The sequence below is a fragment of the Oenanthe melanoleuca genome, chromosome 13, assembly GCF_029582105.1.
Source record: "Oenanthe melanoleuca isolate GR-GAL-2019-014 chromosome 13, OMel1.0, whole genome shotgun sequence".
NCBI classification, from domain to species: Eukaryota; Metazoa; Chordata; class Aves; order Passeriformes; family Muscicapidae; genus Oenanthe; species Oenanthe melanoleuca.
The window spans coordinates 6,552,850-6,576,083 of record NC_079347.1 but is presented as its reverse complement, the minus strand read 5'-3'; the positions used below and the strand labels follow the sequence as shown (position 1 = coordinate 6,576,083).

Below are 23,234 nucleotides of genomic sequence, written 5' to 3'. Positions count from 1 at the left end.
TTTACTGCAAAGGCTTGCAAAAGCCAGCAGTCAGAGAGCACAGTCCAAGTGAAAGGCTGCCAAAGTCCACAAGAAAAAAAAAATTATTCAGGTCTTATCCCTAAGGATAACCAAGTAACACTTAAACAAGAGTAAAACAGCATGTTCTGCAAAAACACCTGAGCAGAAAATGGCAAAAAGGTTATATAAACCAAAAGAACATTTACTTTAGGACACAGACCCAGGAAAAGTACAATAAGCCATTGTTAGTTACAAATCATCCTGAAAATGGACACTAATGGCACAGAGGTACTATGGCCTCATTCCCTGGTACAATACCCCCAATACCTCCAAGTCAGGAACATTTGCCTTCAGACTATTCTTCTAGCCTGACAATTCAAAGAGTGACTTTCCAAAATGATCCAAATAATTGTGTTATTCTCTGGTGAACTACAATGGGACATTGAATCAGGGAGGCTCTCACTGCAGTCCAGAAGAATCCCTGAAATATTAGACTTGCAAAAGCTTTGGTGACCTCGTGTGGAGGCAGTGGCAGTGGTAGCCAACAGATGAAAGGGCAGCCCCACATCCCCCTGCCTCCCTGCCATTCATACAGACCACCAAAATGACAATAATTGCATCATCAGGTCCTGAGCAGCTTGGCCTCAAAAAAGTTGGCAAAATTACTCTCAGGCAGATTTTTTTTCCCACAACTTGTTATATATTTGGTTAAAACTGGTCACAAGTGAACCTCTGCATCTTTTTCCTTCCTGAATTACTTTGAAAGAGGCTCAGTGATGCACCAGAGATGTCCCCCACCTCAGAGGTGACAAATCCACCACCCAAAGTACCGTGACAGGGAAGAGATGGGGCAAAAGGGAAGAGATGTGCCTCTGAGACAGAGGAGTGTTGCCAAGTCAGTTTATTGAACAAGTTTCAGGAGCTAAGGAAACAAGGCAGACTGAAGGGATGTTACTGGGGAAGGTCAGCCCATGGGAAGTCACATGGAAGGGAGTTTGTCTTCCTGGGCTGAAGTCCAGCAGACTTAGCACTCAGACAAGCTCATGATGTTGAGAGTTGCCCTGCTTTCCCTGGTGAGAAAAGGAGAGAGGAGAATTAGACATGGCTGATGCCCCTTTCCTCATTGCACTGACCCAAGCATTGGCTTAGGGTTGACTGGAGATAAAGAACAGTCTCAAAAACTCTAATACCCCCTTTCATTATCCTCATTTAAGGAAAGATGAATGTTTTCATTCATTTGGTACAAACCAGTTGGTTCGGTGAAGTAATTTCCACACGCCCATGTGAGCTTGTGGAACAGATTGAGTGCTGCTGAAAATCAATAAAACTCTTTGAAAGCCAACAAACAGGAGGCCAAGCACAGATCACAGAAATGGGCCCTCCTCATTTTCCCTTACAATGCAAAAAAACTTAGAAATATCCAGTATATGCCACAAGCAGTGGGAAAAAGACATGATGAGACAGCCCTGCATTCACAGCAGGTACAGGAATTGGTCATGAAAGGGAAGTTTCACCCCTGTACGTACAGGTAGGCGTTGCAGAACATGCATCTGTTGCTGTAGGTCTGGCCATTGGAGGCACAGTGGGGCATGTACTCCATGGTGCAGATAGGAGACACCTCCGTGACGTGCTTGCAGAGGGCCTGCACACAGAAGGCAGATATTGAGTGTCTCTGCCTGAGAGCAAACTGTGACCCTCACCCCAGCACAAGGAATGACACCCCACTGAGAAATAAAACTGTGACATCATCATAACCAGCTCCTCCTGATGGCAGATGTGATCTTGTGCTGTTTCTGCTCACTGCCACGTCTCTTCCTGCTTTATTGCAGAACAATGGGACGGATGCTGGTTGTTTTATGAGCAGTGTGAAATTCCCAAGGGATCTCCTCACCATCACCTCCTGATTTGTAGCCCAGAGCAGAAGAGTGTGAGACTGAATTTGACTCTTTGCTCCCATCCTTTCCCACTCACCCTTGTAATATCCTCTTCACAAGGCCCGTTCTTTCTCTTGCCAAGGTTGGTCCGATGCTCCCTGGAGGAAGGAGAGATTGTTATTAACCACAGCCTTCCCTGCTGCAGCCAGAGAGCAAGAACAAACCTCACCCACACAGAGTCACAGAGATTTCCAGATCACCCCTAACAAAAACCTTGCAGAGCAGACACAGTCCCCAGCTGGTGCACCCCTCCGTGGGGATGAACACCAAGCAAAGCAGGAACACAGGGGCAGACAGACAGAACCGCCCAGCACAGGGTGTCAGCCAGAGCCCCTGCAGATTCCCTGTGGGGAAGAGGAGCACTCACAAGTTGTGGGCACACAGGGTGCACTCGCTGGCGTAGGTGACGCCGTCGGAGCCGCAGACGGGGTCGTAGATCATGGCACAGGCCATGACGCTGCTGCCGTCCTTCAGCGTGGCCGTGCGGTACCGGCTGCAGTTCAGCTGGAAAACAGGACAGCAACGGCTCTGCCACGGCTCTGCTCCCTGCAAGGGAGCCCCAGCACATCCCCCCTGCTTGTCTGCCTCAATCTGCCCATGCCAGACCCTAAAAGGATCTGCCAGGTGACAAATTGTGGGTATATATTATCTTGTTCTTCATGGAAAACTAGCAATTTCCTCTCTCAGCCTTCCCTGGAGAAGACTGGATCAAGGCTGGAAGGCAGACATTACTCACTGAGCTCTGCATTTATCACAATGCCCCTATACCTTACTGAACCCACCAGGATATTACAAAAGGCAGCTCAGAAACAATCTGTAAATCAAAATGGCACGATTTATGCACTTCCTGCAAGGGGGCTGACTGTGACCAAGGTGTTTTTCATGGACCACAAGAATGGAGGGGAGATGTGCTGACAGGTCCTTTGTTGCAATGGGACAGTTCCAAGTGTTGAGAGCTGCCAGCAGGACTGACAGCAGTGGAAGCTGATTTACGTCAGCTGAGGAGCTGGCCTTGTGTTTTAGCACTCCCAGCTTCTCCAGTGTGAGCTCTTCTTTCCTGATTTATGTATCTCAGCCAGCCTGAGCACAGAGAGTACTTGGGAAACAAAAGAATGACATTTCATAGTTTGTTTGTATAGAGATGAAATATCTGACTCGGGATGTTGACTCTTTCAAACACATGCTAATGAGGTGGCTTTGTTCCTCTATTCCCCAGTGAGAGTAAATGGTTTAAAACTGGCCAAATATAGTTAATCTGGTATTTTTACATGATTCATGTTGGTATGTATTAGATTACATTGCATTTACCAAAAAACAAAAAACAAAAAATAAAAAAAAAACCCCACCAGAGTTGGATTTGAATCCCCTGATAGCTTAGGTATCAGCATTCAAAACACAGTCAATTTTCTAATCTTTGCAGAACATCCTTTTGTAAGACACAAACATTGAGAAATCATTGGGTTCCCTGGTCCTCTGCCTCCCCTGCCCAAATTGCCAAAACATTCTGCTAAGTTCCTGCAGCAGCTATGACAGAGTGCTGTGGGAAAAGGATTCTCTGTGTAAAGCCTTAAATCATTTATCATCTGCCTGTCTCATAACTCAGTCCTCACCTGTCCTCTCCCCTTTCTTTCCCTGACTGGGTGCAGGAAGTGCACAATGTTCCTGCAGATGGGAGGGTGATATTCACCCACAGAAGGAAGGGCAGCACAAGTGTGACCCCCATGGAGGCTACACCACCCAAACCACCCAGCATTTGCTCAGGTTGTGCACTTGGCACCTGCTCAAACCCTTCTTTTCCTTCAGGTGCCACTTACCTGGGGAACTTCTTCTACGCACTTTCCATCGTGCTTCTTGGCAACCTCGGTTCCACGTTCACTGAAGAGAAAGCAGAGTTAAAAACACCCAAAAAATAACCCTGTGGGGCTCTCAGGGGTGGGCTGGGGTGGCCTGCAGGGCTCACATGTTGTGGGCACACAGGGCACAGTCGTTGCTGTAGGTGACACCGTCCGTGCCGCAGATCTCGCGCAGGATGTAGGGACAGGCTCTGATGGCCTCTCCGGACTTGGCACCGCTCAGGTACACGCTGCAGTCAACCTGGGCAGGTAAAACAGCACTGCTGGGGCAGGGTCCCAGAGTCTGCCCCACTCTGAGCCTCTAGACTTTAGAGGTCCTTGTCAGGGGAAAATCTGGGTGGTTATAAAGTTTAGGCTTGCATTAGAAATTAATTATGTGATTGTAGTTCGGTGTTTTCTGCTAGCAGAGGGAACAGCTGGTAAAAGAGATTATTTTCTTAGAGTAGGAGATACACAAGTTTTAAGTCTAAAAATAAAATCATAAAGATTGGGAAAATCATCAAGCCCAACCATTAACCCAGAACCCCCATGTTCACCACCAAACCATATCCCCAAGTGCCCTTTGAAGAACTCCAAGGAATAGTGATTCCACCAACTCTCTGGTCAGCCTATTCCAATTACTGATAAGATTTTCACTGAAGATTTTTTTTCTTTTTTTGCTAATTTCTAAACTCAGCCTGAGGAATCTGATTTAAAGTGTTTGACATTGAGTACAGCTTGACATAGTTAGCTATAGCCAAGATTTTGTTTCAGCATTTCCAAGCACAGCAAGAACTGTTTCACCACTGTTGCAAAACATGTACAATATATAGAATCTAATGGTTAAAATATTTGAGGACCACTAGACAAACGCCTATTGGAAATCACTCTACATTAGCTAAGCATCACTGACACTTCACTGTCATTTTGCACAGTCTCCCCAATGCAGTGTCTCTTATTATGCATATTTCCCATGTGGTCCAAGAACAAATTAAAGCAAAGACCACATTTTAACAACGTGCCTTTTCTACAGAAAATATATTGCAGTCCCTCAGGATGCATGAAATTATTTTTGGTGCTTCAGAGCTGCTCTGCATAAGCAGAATAAATGTGTTGAGATATTATCAGCACATACTGTTGCTGTGCAGGATAATAAAGCTATTTCTGTACAGATACCTGAGAGCAGATTTGTCCTGGCTGACCAGAGTACAAGGATTTTTTTAACCTGCCTGTCTAGTGCAATGGAAATCCTAGCACTGAAAAAATACACAGTCATCTAACACAGCTTTCTGCCTCCTTTCCTACTGTGCTAAAATGGGCTGCATGGTTCTTGGGCTGCCTCTGATGATTTCTGTGCAGAGATTGGCAGTACTGGGACATTTTGTTTCTGAAGTCCCAGCCTGTCCCTGTCCTTTCTTTCCCTTCTGTACAGCACTGGCAGCTGTGAGCAGCTGAGGAGAAGCACAGCATCAGCATGAGCCCTGTGCACCACCCTCCACAATCCCTGGATGCTCTGAGCCCAGCCAGGATCTGCCTGGAGACTGCAGAGAGAGTAGACAGTGCTTATTTCAAAGCTAAAGAACACTTACAGGAGTGCTTTCCTCCTTGCATCTTCCATCGTGGCTCTTCTTAACATCAGACCCATGTTGTCTGAAAGGGAGAGGTTGAGGTCAGCACACTCACCACCTGAGCCCTGGGACACCCAGATGCCACAGAAAGCAAACCAAACCCATAACTAATACATACAATAAAGGAGGCACCTGATTGCCTGATGAACCAGCTCCTCCCTGTCATTAGAAAGTGTAATTCTAAGTGGTAACAGACCAGTCAGGTCTGCTCATTGTGTGCTATATAACAGCTCCATCCACTCTTTCCCCTGCCCAAATATCACAGTCCCATCCACTCTTTCCCCTGCCCAAATATCACAGCCCTCACAGAGTGCTCAGGTTGAGAGCTGGCTCTCCCACCCTCCCCCAAGGAGCAAAATCCAGGTGACAAGAGCTTCAGGGGGTTGAAAGAGGAACACAGGTATGTTAGTACCAAAAGAAAAGCCACCTGGAGCAGTAACCCTGGCTTGCCACTCCAGTGGAGAGTCCTGGCACAGTACTCACACGTTGTGGGCACAGATGCTGCAGTCGTTGTCGTAGGTGAACCCATCCGTGCCACACACCGGGCGCAGGATCCGGGGGCACCGCACCAGGTCCTTCCCACCCTTCACCTTCCTGGCTGGGAATTTACTGCAGTCAAGCTGCAAAAAAGCAGCAGCATCAAACCTGAGGAAGACCTTGTTCTCCAATAAGAAAAAATTCCATCATAACCTCCTGCCATGCCTCTAATGCTGGGGTGCTGAGACAACACCAGTGCTGCAACTCAATTCTTACTAAACCAGGCTGAGTGAGCTCTGCCTGAGCCCTCTCACATGGGGGGAGCTGCACAGCACTGCACAGTGTGTGAGGTTCCAAATCCCTGGCTTAACAATCTTGGTCAGTCCCAAATACAAGATATGTCAGAAAAGAAAAAGGAAAAAAAAAAAACCACAGCCCCTTTTTAATTGTGCAGTGAAAGAACTTGGACTTTACATTTGAAGGGCATCAACAAAGGGAGATCAAAGTCCAAACTGAACAACTTCCACATTTGTGTGTCAGCATGTCCTACACAGCAGCTGATATATTCCAATCAAAACTTCAGGTGTGCTTTACATTTCAGAATCTGTCTCCACCACCAAGGCTGATGTAGGTTTGAATTCATCATGAGAATTCTGTGCATAGCTCTCATCCAGCCCATCTGCCAGAGCTGTTGGGCAAGGAGAGGACAACTGCCTCAGGACAGGTGGGATTTGTCAGCATCCTCAACACAAGGAGCTGACAAGACTTAACAGACAGGTGGAGAAAGCCAGGCTCCAGGCCAGCTCACTTTCAGAGTAGATGTCACCTCAGGGAATCCTTCAGTTGATGCAGCTAAGAGGAGCAAGCCCTATATTGAGCACTCACCTCAGCAGTCTTCTCTCTGCATTGTCCACTGTGCCTTTTGCCAACGTGGGTCCTGCGTTCCCTGGAAGAGGGAAACAAAAAAGTAAATGCTTATCCTCTTGGTCAAAGTCATGTGCAAAATATAGCAAACCATGGCTTCACACTCTTTAAAAAGTGTTCAGAATTGCTACTTTACTCATTACCAAGCTCATCTCATCTTCCCATAAGGTCCAATTTAAAGCAATATTCTGAACTGTCCCTCCTGTGCCCACCCCACAGACTCATCCAAGGAGATGCCCTACGGCTCTCCATGAGCACACAGAAGGCACCAGAAAGAAACTCAAGGCAAACCCAAAACCCTCCCACTTCTTGATGAAGTAGGCAGGAGCAGAAATGCATCAGGCCAGTTCTCCAGCCTGAAGGAGCTCTCAGGAGGGGCACTCTGGGCACTCACAGGTTGTGGGCGCAGATCGCGCACTCGTTGTCGTACGTGGTGCCATCTGTGCCACACACGGGGTTCAGGTCCCTGGGACAGGCTACCAACGTTTTTCCATCCTTGGTGGTCTGTGTTCGGTACCTGGTGCAGTCAACCTGGAAAAATAAGGACAAGTCGCTCTGGAGGAGCCTGTGCTATGCAGGAAAATTGATTCAAAACCTTTTTGTTCTGTATCTCAGCCTCAAATATCTCTGTAACAGGACTAAGCTCTGTTTCACTGAAGCTAAATTTCCAATCAGAAATTATATTTCTGAATATTATCCTAGCTCTCCAGAAGTCAAGAAAAATTACTATCATGGAGAAGAGATCTTTTGGTCACAAGAAAATGTACAAAATTTTTGGCCTAGTCTCAATTTAAAAAAAAAAAATAATCTTGAGTTTGGTAAGAAACATTTTTCAAGAGCTGTAAATCTGAATAATACTGTTTTGGTTTTTGTGTTGGTTTTCTCCACACTTTTCTGGCTCTGTGATTACTTCTTTCTTCAGATTCCCTGTAGTTCAGTACAGGATTTGAAAGCAAAGGAAAGAATGGATATCTATCTGCTGGAGAATGGACTTCCTACACCCCAGAATTTTAGTGCTGAAATACAGAATCTTCTCCTTCTGAGCCATCAGACTGTTGGCCTCAGACAAAGATACAATAAATTGTGCTCTATAAATATTTATGGTTAGTGCTCTTATGAGTCTCACTACATCTGTGAATACAACCAGCATGGGAGTTTTGAATCCCTGCTGCTGAGGGTGGAAACGCTTGTGGTCTCCAGAGAGAAGACTGCCAACCTGCACAGCATGCTGGCAAGAGAAATTTTCTGCCTCTCCACCTTCTCCTGGGGACACAAGGCAGCTCCTCATCCCATACCCATCTCCTTCCTCTTTCCTCAGTTTGGTGTGGTGAGCATGGGGTGACCTCTCTGGAGCAGGGAGGATGCCAAATCCACCCCCACCATGCAGAAGAGCAAATAGTGGACTGGGACCCTTGAACACCTCATCCTATGGTGTATCCTCTTGCAGCTTCCTAGCAAAATCTGAGGTCCTCAGGATTTTATTAGCAGCCCTAAGAGATGGATTTTTGACTTCTATTGCACTTACAGCAACAGATTCCTTGCAGGGCCCTTCATGTAATTTGGTGACATTGGTGTCATGCTCTCTGAAAGGAAGAAAAGCTTTGGTTAGGGAGCATTGAAAATAGCTTTCCCCATGACACTGCAGGCACTGGGACAACAAACAGGGTCCCACCCTCCCCATGGGACATCACAACTGCCTGAATTCTCTGAATGTGCCCTGCAGATGGCAGCTGCTAATATACAGTATTCCCATCTCCTGTGGCAATTAAGTGTTAGGAATAATTAGCTGTTACAAGCAACACTTTGATTTGCTAATGTCTCTGCTCTGGTTCTTTTTGTGGTTCCCTTCATGAACACAGACAAAAAAAATGGGGAAGAAAATTCAAGCTGTCTGAATAATCACGAGAAGCCAGCAGCAAGGAGACCTACAGAGACACCTGCCTTAAAACTGGTATTTTACAGAAGTGCTTCTGAGAGCCTCAACTTGCTGATTATCCAGAAGGACATTCCATGCACAAGACTTACGCATTGTAGGCACAGATCCCACAGTCATTGTCATAAGTGAAGCTGTCTGAGCCACAGACTGGTTTCAGTATCCTTGGGCACGCTACCATGACGTGATCATCTACTACAGCTCTTTGGTAATTACTGCAATCAACCTGTAAAAATAGCAGGAATAGAGGAAAGAAAAAAACACCTTTTTGATATAAAGATATAACACTCTTACATAGTCTTCTCACTCTTCCTCAGCTTTTGGGGACAAATCCAGCATCAAACCAATCTCACTATCAAAAGTAGAAACCAGAAATTCTGTGAGAATTCTCTCCCAATAAAAAAAAAAAAAAAAAAAGGACATTAAAAAGGACCATGATTTGGGTTTTGTGAGGTCCTTCATAGGATCCTGCTGGAGGTATCCAGGTGGTGAGATCCAACCTTTAGCCAAGGTATTATTCTTATTTTATTCCCAATTAGATAGATTTGAAGTCTGAAGTAGAAAATAATAGAGATGGTATTAGATAACCTATAAAAGCCCTATCAGCACTGGTAATCACCAGATTTTATTTTGGGCTGTGCAGACCAGCTGTGCACATTCTGTCCCACTTCTGCATGGTGTTTGAGTCATCCCCATCCCAGACTTTGTCTTACCACAATAGGTTTGGGGTCGCATTCTCCATCGTGTTCCTTCTCCACGCTGGCGCCATGCTCCCTGGAAAAAAGCAGACCTGTGTCAGGGATCAAGGAACAGCACCACCTCAGGGCTGCAAAGGCACCTGCTCCTCATCCCTGGGGAACAAAGCTGCCTCCCCTGCCTGGAGCCCCCAGCCCAAGGCCCCTGTGGGGTTCCCAGCTCGACTCACGAGTTGTAGAGGCAGATCCCACAGTCGTTGCTGTACGTGTTGCCATCGGTGCCACACACTGGCTTCATGTCCCTTGGGCAAGCTACCCAGGACTTCCCATCCTTGGTAATCCCAGTGGGGTACTGACTGCAATCAATCTGTGGAAGCAGCCCAGAATCAGCCCAAATTTTGGCTGCCTCATGGAATTGAACCCCTCAGCATCCCCCCACCACTGCCGCGCCTGCAGCCACTGCTGGGAGGCAAATCAGAGGCATTACTGGGAATCTGCTCAGGCAGTCAGGAGCAGGGAACCTTCCCTACAGAAGTTTCTGATTATGCACTTGTGCCAGGGTCCAGGATGGCTGTGGGTGAGACAGAGCCTAATGAAGGCAGTGGTAATTGGGAGCCCCTCGCTCCGCAGCAGATCCTTCCAGATCGTGCTGCACTCCAGAGAGTTCTGGGAGCTGCGTGGGAGGAACCTGCAGACAAATCCGTGGCTCAGGCCCTGCTGGTTTTCTCTCTGCAATATAGGTATAGGAATTTCTGCAAGCAATTCTTTGTGCCTTGCTGTATGGAAGCAATTATCAGAGTCACGGTGTTTGATGTTTTCGAGCGTGTCATCCTAAGACAGTTTTCCTCACGAGGAGACAAACTACTGCCTTTGGCTGGGAGTAACTAAATTACGTCTAAGAGTTAATATAATAAAAGTGTACAATTACTTCTTGTTTTTTCATTTTATTTAATGAACCGAAAATTTTGCAAAAAATGGGGATCTTTTACTTCCTCGTGAAATTGGAAATGTTGTTCAACCGTGCATTGCGAAATATTATTTTAACAGCAAAGATTTCATTAGATTTAACCCTTGTGCTCATTGGGTAACTGCATACAGTTTCTACTTTACCAGAAGCCTGAATAGAACATAATAATTAGATCTGTAGCTCACCTGACCTCCAAAGGCAGTACCTGAAAGAAAAAAATGGAGACAGAAAAAAGACCCCAAATTATCAACATGAAGAGAACACATATGTAATTATTTTCATGAAATGAGTTAATTCAGTGATTAGTCAACACTAACTTATTCTGTTTACGAAAATGTGGAGTTTTACATTATTCCATCAACAGCCCTAGGATACGCTAAAAGTTACTAAATAAAGTTTCATTGCATTTCTGAGGGGAGATAAACCTTGTGAGAGCACATATATTTATCCATCCCTGAAATGCTACAGATAAGTGATACAGGTACTTTCAATTCTATACTCTTGGGTTTTAACCTCTTCTAAGAGACTTTCACGTTTGACTTTCAGAAGTTTGGGCATGCATGTTTAAGATAATTATCGCCACCAGCACTGTCCATCTCCAAATACATCATTCTCAGCTACCAGGAGCAGCACAGTAAACTCCCAGCAGAATCTTAGAGGTTAAAGTTTGCATTTATATTCCTCACATGGGTAATAATGCCATTTTTTACAGTTTTATTTTGCCTTTATACACAGGACTGCCATGTGCAAGCCCCTGCTCCTACAAACCAAGAAGATAACAGCTGTATGATGTTTGCTGAAACCTAATTTCTTTGCTGTGCTCTCTCAGGAAGACTATTTCTTCTTGCAACAAGGTTCTCCCCCATGTTGCAAGACCCAAAGGCTTTGCCTGAAATGAAAACTCAACTTTGACTCAGCCAGATCGATCTTCGCAGTACCCCAGTGAATACTCACCCAAGCAGCAGCAAAGGGCAAGAGCTGCCCTCACCAGAACTCCTGTCACCTTCATGGCAGCCAGGGACACCCTGCAGTGCAGCCTGCCTGCTCTCTGTGCGGGAGAGGAAGACTGCAGGGAGGAGCAGGAATATATAGCACACACGCTATCAAGCTGTCCCACCTCATTAGGTAATGCTCCCAGCCTGTCATCACCATTCAAAGCCAAAAACGTGTTTACCCAGCTCTGGATGTCTGGCTAATGATTGATATGAGTGTGTGTGCCAGGAAGGGGATTTTGTGTGGTTTGAGGTGAGTGGGGACCGTGCCAGGACCCCTCTCCTCCTGCACGCTCTGCCCAGCCCTCGCAGCCCCATCACAGGCTCACATCTCCCCTCAATGCAATTAGGAATTCTCCTCACCTGTAATTTTCAACTGAGTTGCTAACTGATGGCCAAACCCGCCGTTATTTAACTCAGAGCATGATTTTGTGCTCTTCACTGCTGTACTTCAGCCCAGAAGGTCACCCTGTGCTCTGCAGGAGGAATCTTGCTCTTCTCCTGTTTAAAAAAACTCAGCAGTGCTCTGCTGCATGTGCCAACTTTTCCTGTAATACAGCAAGGAGCAAAAATACTAAGTTTGGTCCTAAAAATCCATCTTTTTTGTTTGTTCACTGGAAACTCCCATGGCAACTTCTGCTTATGTGCTACCACCTCCCCCATGGCCAGTCCCTGACCCACCTTACTGAGCCCAGGTGACACCATCCCCCAGGGCAGCAGGCCAAATGCCTTTAATGTCTGCACAGACTAGATGTACTGTACTTCCTTTACCTAGGAAGTCAGCCAACTTCACAAAGATTGGTATTAGCCCACGCACGGTTTGCTTCCTGAAAATTCACTGTGTATGTTATCTCTTTACTCTTTATATCTTTCGTTTTCTTCAAATATCTCCTTAAGGTTTGCCCACTATTCAGGTAACGGAACTTAGATTGGCACTGAAATTTTTTTTTTTTTTTGTCCTATATGTAAGGAGATTTTTGGCAATTCTTTGGATTAATCTCAAGTGTAGGCTTCTCACTTGGGATCCTAAATTCTCCAAATCTATCACTAACTTTTCATGTTTCAAATTCTGTACTTGGTAATCAAAATCTTTGCTTGCTGATCTATTTTTGACATAATTTAAACAGAGCGAGCTTGTCTTGAATCATCATAGTTTTATTTTCTAAGAGAAGGACATTTCCAACATCTTTCTCACTTGAAAAGCAAATCCACAACAACACAATTTTAGGGATTACCTAGTGGAAAAATATTTGCTTTCATATCCAGGAGCTCTGCTAATATTAGTTCTTTGCGGTGTACATCTGCAAAACTAAAGCTTCTCCAAATGCCAATTTTGATGTTTCCTGCTACACAAGGAACATGAGGCATCGTGTCCCTGTTCATATTCTTCATTTTCATTCCTTGTTCCTGATGTCCTGCCCTGTGTTTCCTGACCTTTCCCTTATCTCATTTCCACCAAGTGCCCAGGACTCCAAACATTTGGATCGATGCAGACCTTGGCTCCAAGGATCCCTTCTCATCCCAGTTACAATATCCATCTCCCAGGGCTTATTCCAGCCAAGGCCAGGATCCATTAATGCTTCCTGGCAGTGGAAAATGATTCCTGACAACTTAATTGCCAGCCTCTGTAAAAGCTGTCATGGTCAAGTAAATTCCTGCCAATGTCCACAGCGATGACACCTGAACCCTATCAGAAAGGAGATATTATTTGCAAACCAAATCTGCAGTTAAAGTGGATTGACTCAGCATGTTCTGTCAAGAGCAAAGTGATTCTCTTCCAACCAAGCTATTAAATTTGGGAAGTAGTTTGCAATAGGAGACAGAGTAAAGGGACAGAAGAGCAAACACCTGTCAAAGATCTAGAGAAGGAACTCAGATTTAGAAAACACTGCAGCTACAGCCTGTGTCTGCTGTCCCCTGTGTCAGCCAAGGCACACAGAGCTCAGCTTTGGGCTCCTGCCCTCTGCATGACAAAAATCCATCCTGTGACCCTAACAGCAAGCTGCTGCTTCACAGAGAGCGATTCAGCAAAGCTTTTTCCACCAGGAACTAGGAACTTTTCCCTCAGGACAGAGCCTTTCAGGAGCAGAGAGGCAGGTGCAGCACATTCCACCCACGCTGGACAGGGAGACCTTTGCTTGTGTTTACACCCTTGTGCTTGTGCAACTCCCACTTGCAGTGATGCTGTGTTGACATCTACCTGTTTATTTTCCTTTGCTGCAAATCCCACCTGGCTGAGCAGCCCAGGACAGCGGCACTCCACCCCTTTCTTCTGCTGCCTCTCCAGGTTACCTCTGGTTCCAGCTGTGAATCATCTGTCTCCATCTCTTCAGTATCTCCCTGACACAGGCCAAGAAAGGAAGCATTCCCTTTGAGACAAGAATGCAACAAAGCCAACTCATCTGTTTTTCAGAAATATATGCAGAAATTGTCCATGCTTCCCACCCTCAAACACCAGGGGTGGTTGTTACTACACCCAGCACTAAGCTATTTCTTTTGGGACCTTCTACATCAAGGGTCTGGATTTCTAATTTTCAAGCAGTTTTTAGTGAGCAGCTTGAGTGGAGTTACTCACCCTTCATGCAGAGGAAAGCATTGGAAGTTTTTGTGTTGCAGTTCCAGAGGAAGAGCTGGGCAGCAGGAGAGATCTTGCAGCAGAATAGAGCAGAGACATCCCAAGGAAATTGCCTGGAGAACAGCTCCCTTAGCAGGGAGAGCCTTGCAGGGAAAGACAGATGTTCTAACATCTGCCAAATAGAAGCCCTAAAGAGAGGAAAGAGAGAGGCCCATTCATGAGTCCCCAAGGTGAAAGCAGATGGGCTGTGGAGCAGAAATTGGGATAATCAAGACAAATAACATTGAAATCCCCAGGTACCCATAGCAGAAGTTGTGTGGTGGGACTGAGCATCTCAGAGGGAGAGCCAGAAAAGAGAGCTCTGCAGCAGAGCCAGAGGGGCTTCCCTGCACAAACAGCATCAAGCTCTCCATGTCACAATTCACCAAGTTCTTAAAGGAACAAATGCCCCTAAATGTGGCAGCCTGCAAAAGGGCAGAGCACACCACGGGGCCCTGCCAGGGCTCTCCCTCGGGGTGGCTGGAGAGAGCAGGGAGCTGCTGGGCAGAGCTCCCAGCCTCCAAATGGACAGAGGACTGAAAAACACCCCCAGAAGTTCAAAGTCTGCTGAGGCATCTGCCAGAGTCAACAGTCCTCACTCTCTACCAATACCATACCACTTGTATGCCCTGAAAAGTTGCATAAGCTCCTGACACCTTCTATGAAAAAAAAGAAAAAAATACTAAGGCTCTCAAGGTCCCTGCAGAGGGCATTTTAACTCAAGACTCAATGGCATGGAGAGGCTGGAGACCAAAGTGTCAGTTCATAATGCCAGTTCTGCAAAACCTCAGGAACTGCTGTGAACCACATGGGGTCAGTGGTTATTGGCAAGCAACACCCTTAATAAAGTGTAATTTACAGCAAACCCAAGAGTCCCAGCTCGCTGGTACCTTTCCAGTTTCATAGAGGGCTGGCTTGGCCTCATTACCATTTTAAAGGGCAACACAAAGGGCAACCAAGAGCAAACATAGAATGAAAAGTGGCAAATCTCCTGCACCTCATGAGCTTTTTCCTCCTTCTCCCCAGGAGTAACAACACATGGCATCCCTCCTGAGCTCTGCTGTGCCACCAGGGACATTCCCCACCAGCCAGCCCTAGGAGCAACCTGCAAAAGGGGGTTGGAAGCAAGAACAGAGGCAGCAGGCAGGCTGCTGGGAGCAGGATGGAGCCAGCCCTGCTGCTAACAGCAGCACAGGCAGCTTCAGCAAGTCCCTGTCCTGTGCCTCCTCAGCAGATGGGCTCAGAATCTGATTAACGATCCCTTATCGCCAGCTGCGATTTCTGTGGATGGTAATTTCTGCTGGCAGCAGGAGAAATTTAGAAGGTGCTCAAATACTGACAGAAGAGGCTACTGGGGCAGTCTTCATCAGTTTAGTGCTTTTCAAGCACAGTTAATGAAGGTTTTAGGGGTCATTATTTGAAAACTTAAATACCTGAAATCACTACAAATCATAGTAGCTTTCAAGTGCACTGATTTTCATTTGCAAGGATTTATTTTAAGCCACAAATTGTGCACTGCTTTTATGAAATCATGTAGATGTCCCTGCACATGATGTTAGCTGGAATGAGTGAGCAGACATCATCAGAGAACATTTCTACTGTCTGACATTCATCATTCTCAGGCTGCATAAATAACATTCAAGAATGTACTTGTTTCATCTTGGCTCAAAGACAAAATCTGCATCCCCCAAAACAGCTAACCAGCCCCAAACTGGTGACTCTCACCCTACATGACTCTACTTAGTATGGGGATTTTCCATGTAGAAAGAGGCAGTCATAATTTATTTCTAAATCATAGTGTTTGCTCACATTAAAGAACAAGCATACGGATTATTAACAACCACTTATGGCAGAGTCTGCTGATAATAAAATCAATTTTTTATTATTATAAGCTGCTATAAAACGTGATGCATGCGTAAGCATTTTGAGAGTTTAAAATCAATTCTCATTAACTGCAGTAGAAATAGAGGATTTGATAACTTAATTGAAAGAATTCTACGTCTTTGGTGGGAGTGAAATTAATTGGTATTAGGTAAAATCCTGTCAAAACCTGAAAGTCACTTCAACTTTATCTGCAAGAGAAAAGTGTTTACAGATCAGGTCACAGCTAAAATGGACTCAAACACTGCAAATGTTCATTCAAGGTCTTCTGGAAATGTCCTGCAATAAAGTTCATACAAATAAAGAACGTATTTGCTTTAAGTAACAGCTATAGAAGAGAGTACGGGAAGTACGTGCAAACCACAGCAGATTTCTATTAACTCACCATCAGTGTCTCCTGTTCTGCAAACCTCACCAGTCCCAGATCCACTGACCCCAAAAAGCCAGGGAAACCCTTGGCTCAGAGGCCTGGCTTCACCTGAAGAGTTTCAGAATATAAATGAACCAGAATCATGTGTAGGTCAGTTACATCTCAAAGCAACACTTCTCCTTAAAAAGCCATTCCACACCATGGGACTTCTCACTTCTCCATCTGCCCCAGCAGCAGAGCTCAAAGGAAGGATCCTTCTCTCCTTGAGGAGATGGTTCCTGAGACAGGCACTGCCTTGAGCCTGCAGGGAGGTTCAGGCCAAGGCAGAGCTGACCCAGCAGCAGGTGGTCCATGGGCCACCACCATGGCTGAGTTCCCTGCACTGCCTTGAGGGTGCCATCAGTGCTTCTGCCCTCTAATTCTGGCCAAGTTCACACCTGCAGGTCCCAGAGACCCTTCTGGGCTGAGCACATCTCCTAACACCACCACTCATCATGTATCTGCTTCCCAGCACTGCTCCAAACTGTGCTCTGGATTTCCCAGCACCTCACAGGAGAAGCCTGGAAGAGAACACTTAGCCTGGAAGAGAACTGCCAGCCCAAGTCATGGGGTGCTTTAAAACCAATGTTTCTCTGAAAGTTTCCAAATGTAAACCAAACAAATCTCAAACAACCCTCTGAGGTAGGTAAGTATCATTTAATGTTTGTTTTACAGGCAGGAGAAAAGGGCTGATAGGGCAGTGAAGTGATTGACCCAAGACCCCATAATGAGCCAGACAGACCCTGAGCCCTCCTCACAAAACCCCAGACCATACTCTTCCTCCTTGGGTCCAACATCTTTGCCAGTATTTACAGCAGCTGCTGCACCTCAGGCTGCTCACTGCCCGTGGTGCAAAGCCAGAGCAGGGACTCGTGTGTCCCTGCCCCAAGGCTGAGTGAAGAAAAGGGACATGAGGCTGAGGAGTTATCTTTATTGGAGAAGCACGTTAAGACACAGCGAGGCAGCAGGAACTGCAGCACAGGGCAGACCTGGGAAGGCACCACTGAGTCCCCACAGCTCCACCTGAGCAAGGATGGGCCCCGTGTGCTGCAGAAGGGGATGAAGGCAGCTCTGGCAGTCCTGGGGACTCGGCAGCTCCCCCGACGCTCAACATCGACGCTTCCTTTACTCGCTCTGCAGAGACAGAGGGCAGACAGTTTATTAATGTGCTACCAGAAATCACAGGAACCTGAAAGGACCATGAGGAAACGTTAAATTTGTGATGCTCTGAAGGGGCTCTGGGCCATTCCTGCATCCCTGTGATGGGGAACTGCTCTGCCAGCATCCTCCCTGCTCTGCAGGAACAGCTTGGCTAAAAAAACAGAGCCAAGGGAAAGGAGTGGGCAGAGCCCACTATTTCAAGTCCCCACAGGCTCAGCCCCACCATTGTAAGGCTTCAGTGAGACAAAAAAAGTCTGCACAACCCTCTATCCTGGCCCTGCAGCTTTGTCTGGACAAGGTGCAACAACCTCCAAGGGACAGGCTAAGCCACTGCCTCTGTCTGTCCATACCTTTGATCACAGCTGATCCCTGGTGTTTGCTGGCAGTCTGAACTCCATTACTCCTGGAAAGGAAGAGCAAAAAAATAAGCCCAGCCCCAAGTTGACCACTTCTGTGTGGCACTGGTGAGATGTGAGAGTCCCTCAGGCCAGCTCAGTGCCACCCAAGAAAACTGCAGCAGAGCCTGGCACAAGGGCAGGCAGCTTGGGCCACTGCCAGCTGAGGAAAGCAAGACCAATTTCAGCCACAAGCTAGGTGCTTTCCACACCTTTTTTCTAATCTGGGAAAGGTCCTGCTTTTCTTCTTTCCCTCCCTTCACTGCCTTTAAACGCAGCGTGGCAAACAGAGAGCATTGTAAGGAAACAGAGACTTGCCCATTGCAAACCTGGGAGTTATCTGTTTGTTGAGAAACAGCCTTGAAAAAGAAAAGCAGAAACTGGATAACCTCTTTCTTCCCCTGATCTGTGGGCCAGCGTGGGCAGGCTGGTGACTACTGCCCAGGTGATTAGTGTCAAAAACCTTTGAACAAGTAAAGGAACTGCAAGATATGAAGCATTAAAAGTCAAATGTGCTGGAAAGACCCACAATCAATTCATCCACGTGACACAGCCCTGCAGGACCTACCAGCCAGTTAACTCACAAAAAAAGAAAAGATATCTAATCCCACGATGCCGACCTATATTTGTCATCAGCAAAGCAGAACAGGATCAAAGGAATTCAGTTATGGCAGAGCCCTCCCAGGGAAGGTGGCGAGACCCAAAGCTGGCCAGTGGGGATGGGCTCTCTCTGCAGCAAGGTTTTGCAGCCCAGCCATGCCCGGATGCACCCTTTAGTGTCAGACCTCAAACCACACTGCTCCCAGCCCTTCTCACAAGCATCCTCCCCTGATGGTCATCAGGTCACCACAGCTGCCATTAACACCTGGAGCTTTGCAGGCAGGAGTGGTGTCAGGCACTGGGCTGCAAAAGGATGAGGCAGCTCTCACACACATTTTTTCAGGCAACCCAGTACTCTCCATGGGTAATTTAAAAATACAACTCAAGGAAATACTATAATTTTTGGGTAACAATTTCTTATCTTCTTCCAAAGCATTTCACATTCTGCACATTGCAACTCTCTAAACCCATTTCTGATGCCAAAAGCACTGCTGGAGCTGCTCTCCTCCAGGTTTTAGCAGCATATATTGAGTGCCTGAATCTCCAGCAGAAAGAAAAATTCATTATACTGCAAGTGAGTATGAATTTTAGTGCTGAAAATAACATTGCTCTGTACATTGTTTATAAGCTCCCATAAATTTCCAGCTCGATTCTTCAGGTGACTTAATAAACATAAAGAATAAATCATTTTGCAGAGGGGCCTTAGCTTTTCTTGCCTCAAGAAAAAAAGCTTGACTTTGACTTCTAATTGCATCCATCTCTCCTTGGAACACTTAACACAGCTGCAAGCTCTCTGACTTTCAGTAAATGGCATCCTCCTCTTATTGCAAGGGCTTGAGAGCTGTAACAGCTCAGTGAAACAGTAAGGAATTCCAGACCAAGCAGATTTTTGGGAATCCTCTCTATTTTTCAGTTGGCACGGTGTATCCAGTCTCATTCTGTCCTGGACACAGTCACTAACAGACTCATGTAGTGCCTCATCTCCCTGTGCCCACAGGCCAACAGCAGCTCCATCTCCCTAAAGAGACACAGAGGCCTCCAGTGCTCTCACAGGAAAAATTATTTCTCTCTGCACTGCAATTTCTTTGACTTTAAGCAAAGTTTAGAGCACTCTGCTGCTCTAGAGAAGAGGGGGAAAGGAGCCAGGTTTACTGTGTTCAGGGGATCTGTGGTGTCCTGGCACGAGCAGAGGAAGGCATGGAATGACACTGTGGCATGATGGTTCTCACACCCCACACCCCACCGTGCCTACAAACACATGGACACCACACCCATACTCAGAAGCCAATGTTCCCACTCAAAACTTCCCAGGAATCTCTTTGGTAAGTTCAATATCTGGATTCTCTTCAGGTTTAGAGTGGGAACCAATCTATTTCCCTGGAGTGGATGATTCAGTTTCTCAAGAGTTCATGCCAACGAGCACAGTCCTCCCCAGGTGCTGCAGGACATCCCGTGCAGAGTCACAAACTGGGAGGCACTGGCTGCAAATCCAGCAGCTGGAGGCTGTCCAGCTTCCACTGGGAGAAAGACAAAGCACAGCTGAGAAATGTTTAACTCACCTGCTCTGTGGGATTGCACAAGATGTCAAGGCTCAAGACCTTTCCCAAAAGTGTGCCACCTAGTGAATAATCTTAATTTCCCAGCCATCTCCCTGGACATTATTATTTAGGGGAACCTTTATGGTTTATACAGTTCTGATCTTTCTAGCTCCATCAAAGCCCCAGGAAGAAAGTCAGCAGTTTTCCCAGACACATCCCATTCCTACCACACAGCCTTGGCAAAACATGGAGACTATGCCCGGGTTATGCATTAAATCTAAGTCTTAACCTGTATTTAAACATCTGGACCATGAGCATCCATTCCTGGGGCTCTAATGATCCTGTCACAGGTGCAGAGGCCAGGCTGGCTTCCCAGCAGGCACTTGGATTAAAGTGGAATGCTACACTCAGCCAAGAGGCTCTTTCTTTTCTTTACCTCTCAGCATCATTCCACTCCAGGAAGAAAATAAAATAGAAATAGTAGCTTCAAGACCTCTCTTCCCCTCCAACCAACGTGGCTGGAGTGCAGCTTTTAAGAGCTTTTAGGGCTAATTAATGCCTTTAATTAGCCCACTGTTACCTGAAGGAACACGCTAACTCTGTTAATTCAGTGGCAAGGTCAAAGTGTGGACACCCAGCTCCTGCTGCAGGGCACAGTGGGCACTGGTGAGTGCCAGCCACTCCTCATTCCTCACTCCCTATTGTGGCTGCCTGGATCAGGCTGAGACTGTGCCAGTGGGGAATTTCCACCAGGGGAAAGGCAGAGATTGATGTTTGGCTGCCCAGCTGTGGTTGCTGCTTACCACTTCAGGGGCAGGCTCTCGGCACTCGCCTCGATAGTTTACCGTGATGAAGTTTGAAGCTCTTCTGCAAAGGGAGGACAAGACATTGCTTATTATTCACTTGCACTGCCACAGCTCTCAGCCACAGGCATGACAGTCCTCTGTGGGCTCCTTAATGCTTTGATGCTACTTCCAATGTGATGGCATTTATTACTCCCCAAACAGTCTCATGATTGGGCAGAGAGGGAATAGGGGACCCTGGCAACTTGTGTATCTTAATTAGCTGTCATCACATTAATCTCAGGCATTTTGATCTATGTTTGCTTAACAGCAAAGCACCAAGGACACACTTGATAGTGAGTCATGATGTATCAAAACAAACACTGTTCTGCAAAAGACACTCGGGAATGGTGGATGGCCCTGTATTACTGAAATCTCTCCGCCTACTCACATGGCAGCTGAACACAAGTCACATTCATTTTTGTATGTTTTCCCATCAGTGCCACAGACTGGTTGTGAGGATTCGCTGCAGAAAATCCTTCCACCCTTTACCCCATGCAGAATTCGATCACAGTCCAGCTGAAGAGAGAAAGAAATCACATTTGGTGCCCGTTCACTCGCAAGAGCCTCCTTTGCGTTGGGTTTTACCTAGGGCTCACAATCCAAGCCTTGCATGGGCCCTGTATCACATCCAGCCAGGCCAGACTTGGAAAGCCATCGTGTCTCTTGTTGGACCAGCCAGCCAAGCTTTGGGGGACAGAGTCCTCCTGCCCCGCTCACCGATCCACCCAAACACCACGGCTGGCAAGGTTTACTTCTCTCAAGCCACAAAGAACAAATCTACCTGTACCTAGCCTTCCTTATCAGCAAGCTGACACCATCTCACCTCCAAGGATTGAGATGAAACCCAGAAGGGAGGGAGAGCGCCTGGAGCGCGCTGGCAGTGCGGCACGCAGCGCTCCTGACGCCCACCGTGCTGAGAGCCTCCAGCAGCTATGACTAATGAGGGGTGCCCTGCTGCTTCCTCCCAAGCACGGCTAGGGAACATTTAGGCACAGCTTTCCCTCCAAACCACACGTGGCACGGCCAGCACGCACAATGACAGAGCAAGGAGTGACCTCCAGGGATCCCCAAAAAGCCTCTCGCGCCCTGCGAGCGGAGCGGGTGTTTGCACAGTCATAGCAGATTTCCAACAGCAGAGGTCAGGGATAGCACAGCCTGCTCCCTGGCATGCACAGCCCCTTCCTCAGCCCCAGGAACAGAAAAAAGACCGAGATGAAGAAGTGACTGATGGGCTCCCAGCCCCTTTCTCCGGTGCTTTCACCTGCAAATGGTGCAATGGGTCTGAGAGAGCATTCTGCTTCCCCCTCCACCTGGAGATGCAGCATTCAGCACAACAATGATGGTTTATCAGCAGCAGGAAGCACCCCAGGGAAGGAGGATTTCATGCCAGGCAGCACAGTTTTGGTGATGTTGGGGTGCTATAGCACCTGCTGGTTAAACGTCACTTGCTAATTTCCATAATGTGCTGCTTCCTCCCTCATCTGGCTAATTATCAGTGACGTAAGAGCAGACAGTGCTGACCTCTGCAATCCTGTGCTGCACGCCTTCCTGCACACCAGACATTGCTGCCTGCACCACAGCCCAGGGCAGGAGGCCACCCCACCTGAAGCCCCACACCTCACAGGTGCCAGCAGCCAGTGCCACCACTCCTCTGGCTCTGGGAATTGTCTGTGCCAAAACCCACAGGTGGCCCTGGAAAGAGGAGAGGAGCAGATCTGCTGCCTGAATCACCTCTGGTCTGTCAGGCTCATCAGCATCCACTCCCCCTTCGGTGCTACCAGGAAATTCCACTGAGCCCTGAAGCAGACAGGGCTTATTACACCTAATGCTTCCTCTGGAATGCATCAAATCTGCAGTACCTGAACTATCTACTGGGTTTTTAACTCAAATATCCCTTCTCTCAAAGGGGTCAGTAGCAGAGGCTTCAGAGAGAGTTGAGGCAGTTGGTAGTAAGATTCCTCCAAACCCATAGAAACACATTTTCTATCTCTTCCAAAATGCTATTTAAATTACTGTATGAAAATTCTAGAGGAATTAAAACATCAGGTATTTTTTTAACCATCCTACCTCTAGACAACACCCTGTGATAGCGAGATCCACAGTTTAGTCACCCTTTTTACGGTAACTTATTTTCTCTTATTAGTTCACATTTTCCACTTTTAGCTTTGTTGGAGCTATGCCATTTTCCTCTCATGAGAAGGGAGAGCAGACACCCCCACCTTCCTCCTACATTATTCCATACATGGTTGTCATCTACCACTCAGCGTTTCCCCCTTTAGCACTCCTTCCTTCTGCCAAACCTGTCCTCATCCCCTGGTCATCTCCACCACCCTGCTGTGACCACGGCCTTTATCTCAGCAAGGGGAGGCAGCGCTCTTTGCTTTGGCTTCATGTGGGGCAGGATTCCAA

General features: G+C 46.9%; 2 protein-coding genes across 2 annotated transcripts in view; both read right to left on the bottom strand.

The window, feature by feature from the left end:
- Nucleotides 1-886: 886 nt before the first annotated feature.
- On the bottom strand, nt 887-11,452 carry LOC130258840 (ovoinhibitor-like). The gene is made up of 16 exons (XM_056502568.1): nt 11,345-11,452; nt 10,576-10,595; nt 9,654-9,790; nt 9,442-9,502; nt 8,821-8,954; nt 8,321-8,378; nt 7,190-7,326; nt 6,757-6,817; nt 5,878-6,014; nt 5,356-5,416; nt 3,895-4,028; nt 3,749-3,809; nt 2,302-2,438; nt 1,972-2,032; nt 1,527-1,642; nt 887-1,070 (listed from the first exon to the last, which is right to left on the bottom strand). The coding sequence occupies exons 1-16, from the start codon at nt 11,397-11,399 to the stop codon at nt 1,025-1,027; spliced, it is 1,416 nt and encodes a 471-aa protein (XP_056358543.1). The 5' UTR covers nt 11,400-11,452; the 3' UTR covers nt 887-1,024.
- Nucleotides 11,453-16,929: 5,477 nt separating this feature from the next.
- The window catches only part of LOC130258842 (serine protease inhibitor Kazal-type 5-like), a 74,675-nt gene continuing 68,370 nt past the window's right edge, over nt 16,930-23,234 (bottom strand). The window contains exons 12-15 of the mRNA XM_056502569.1: nt 21,214-21,341; nt 20,784-20,847; nt 17,798-17,850; nt 16,930-17,420 (exon numbers count right to left, since the gene is read on the bottom strand). Of these exons, the coding sequence (XP_056358544.1) occupies nt 17,845-17,850; nt 20,784-20,847; nt 21,214-21,341 (198 nt within the window). The 3' untranslated portion in view covers nt 16,930-17,420; nt 17,798-17,844. The remainder of the gene's footprint in view (nt 17,421-17,797; nt 17,851-20,783; nt 20,848-21,213; nt 21,342-23,234) is intronic.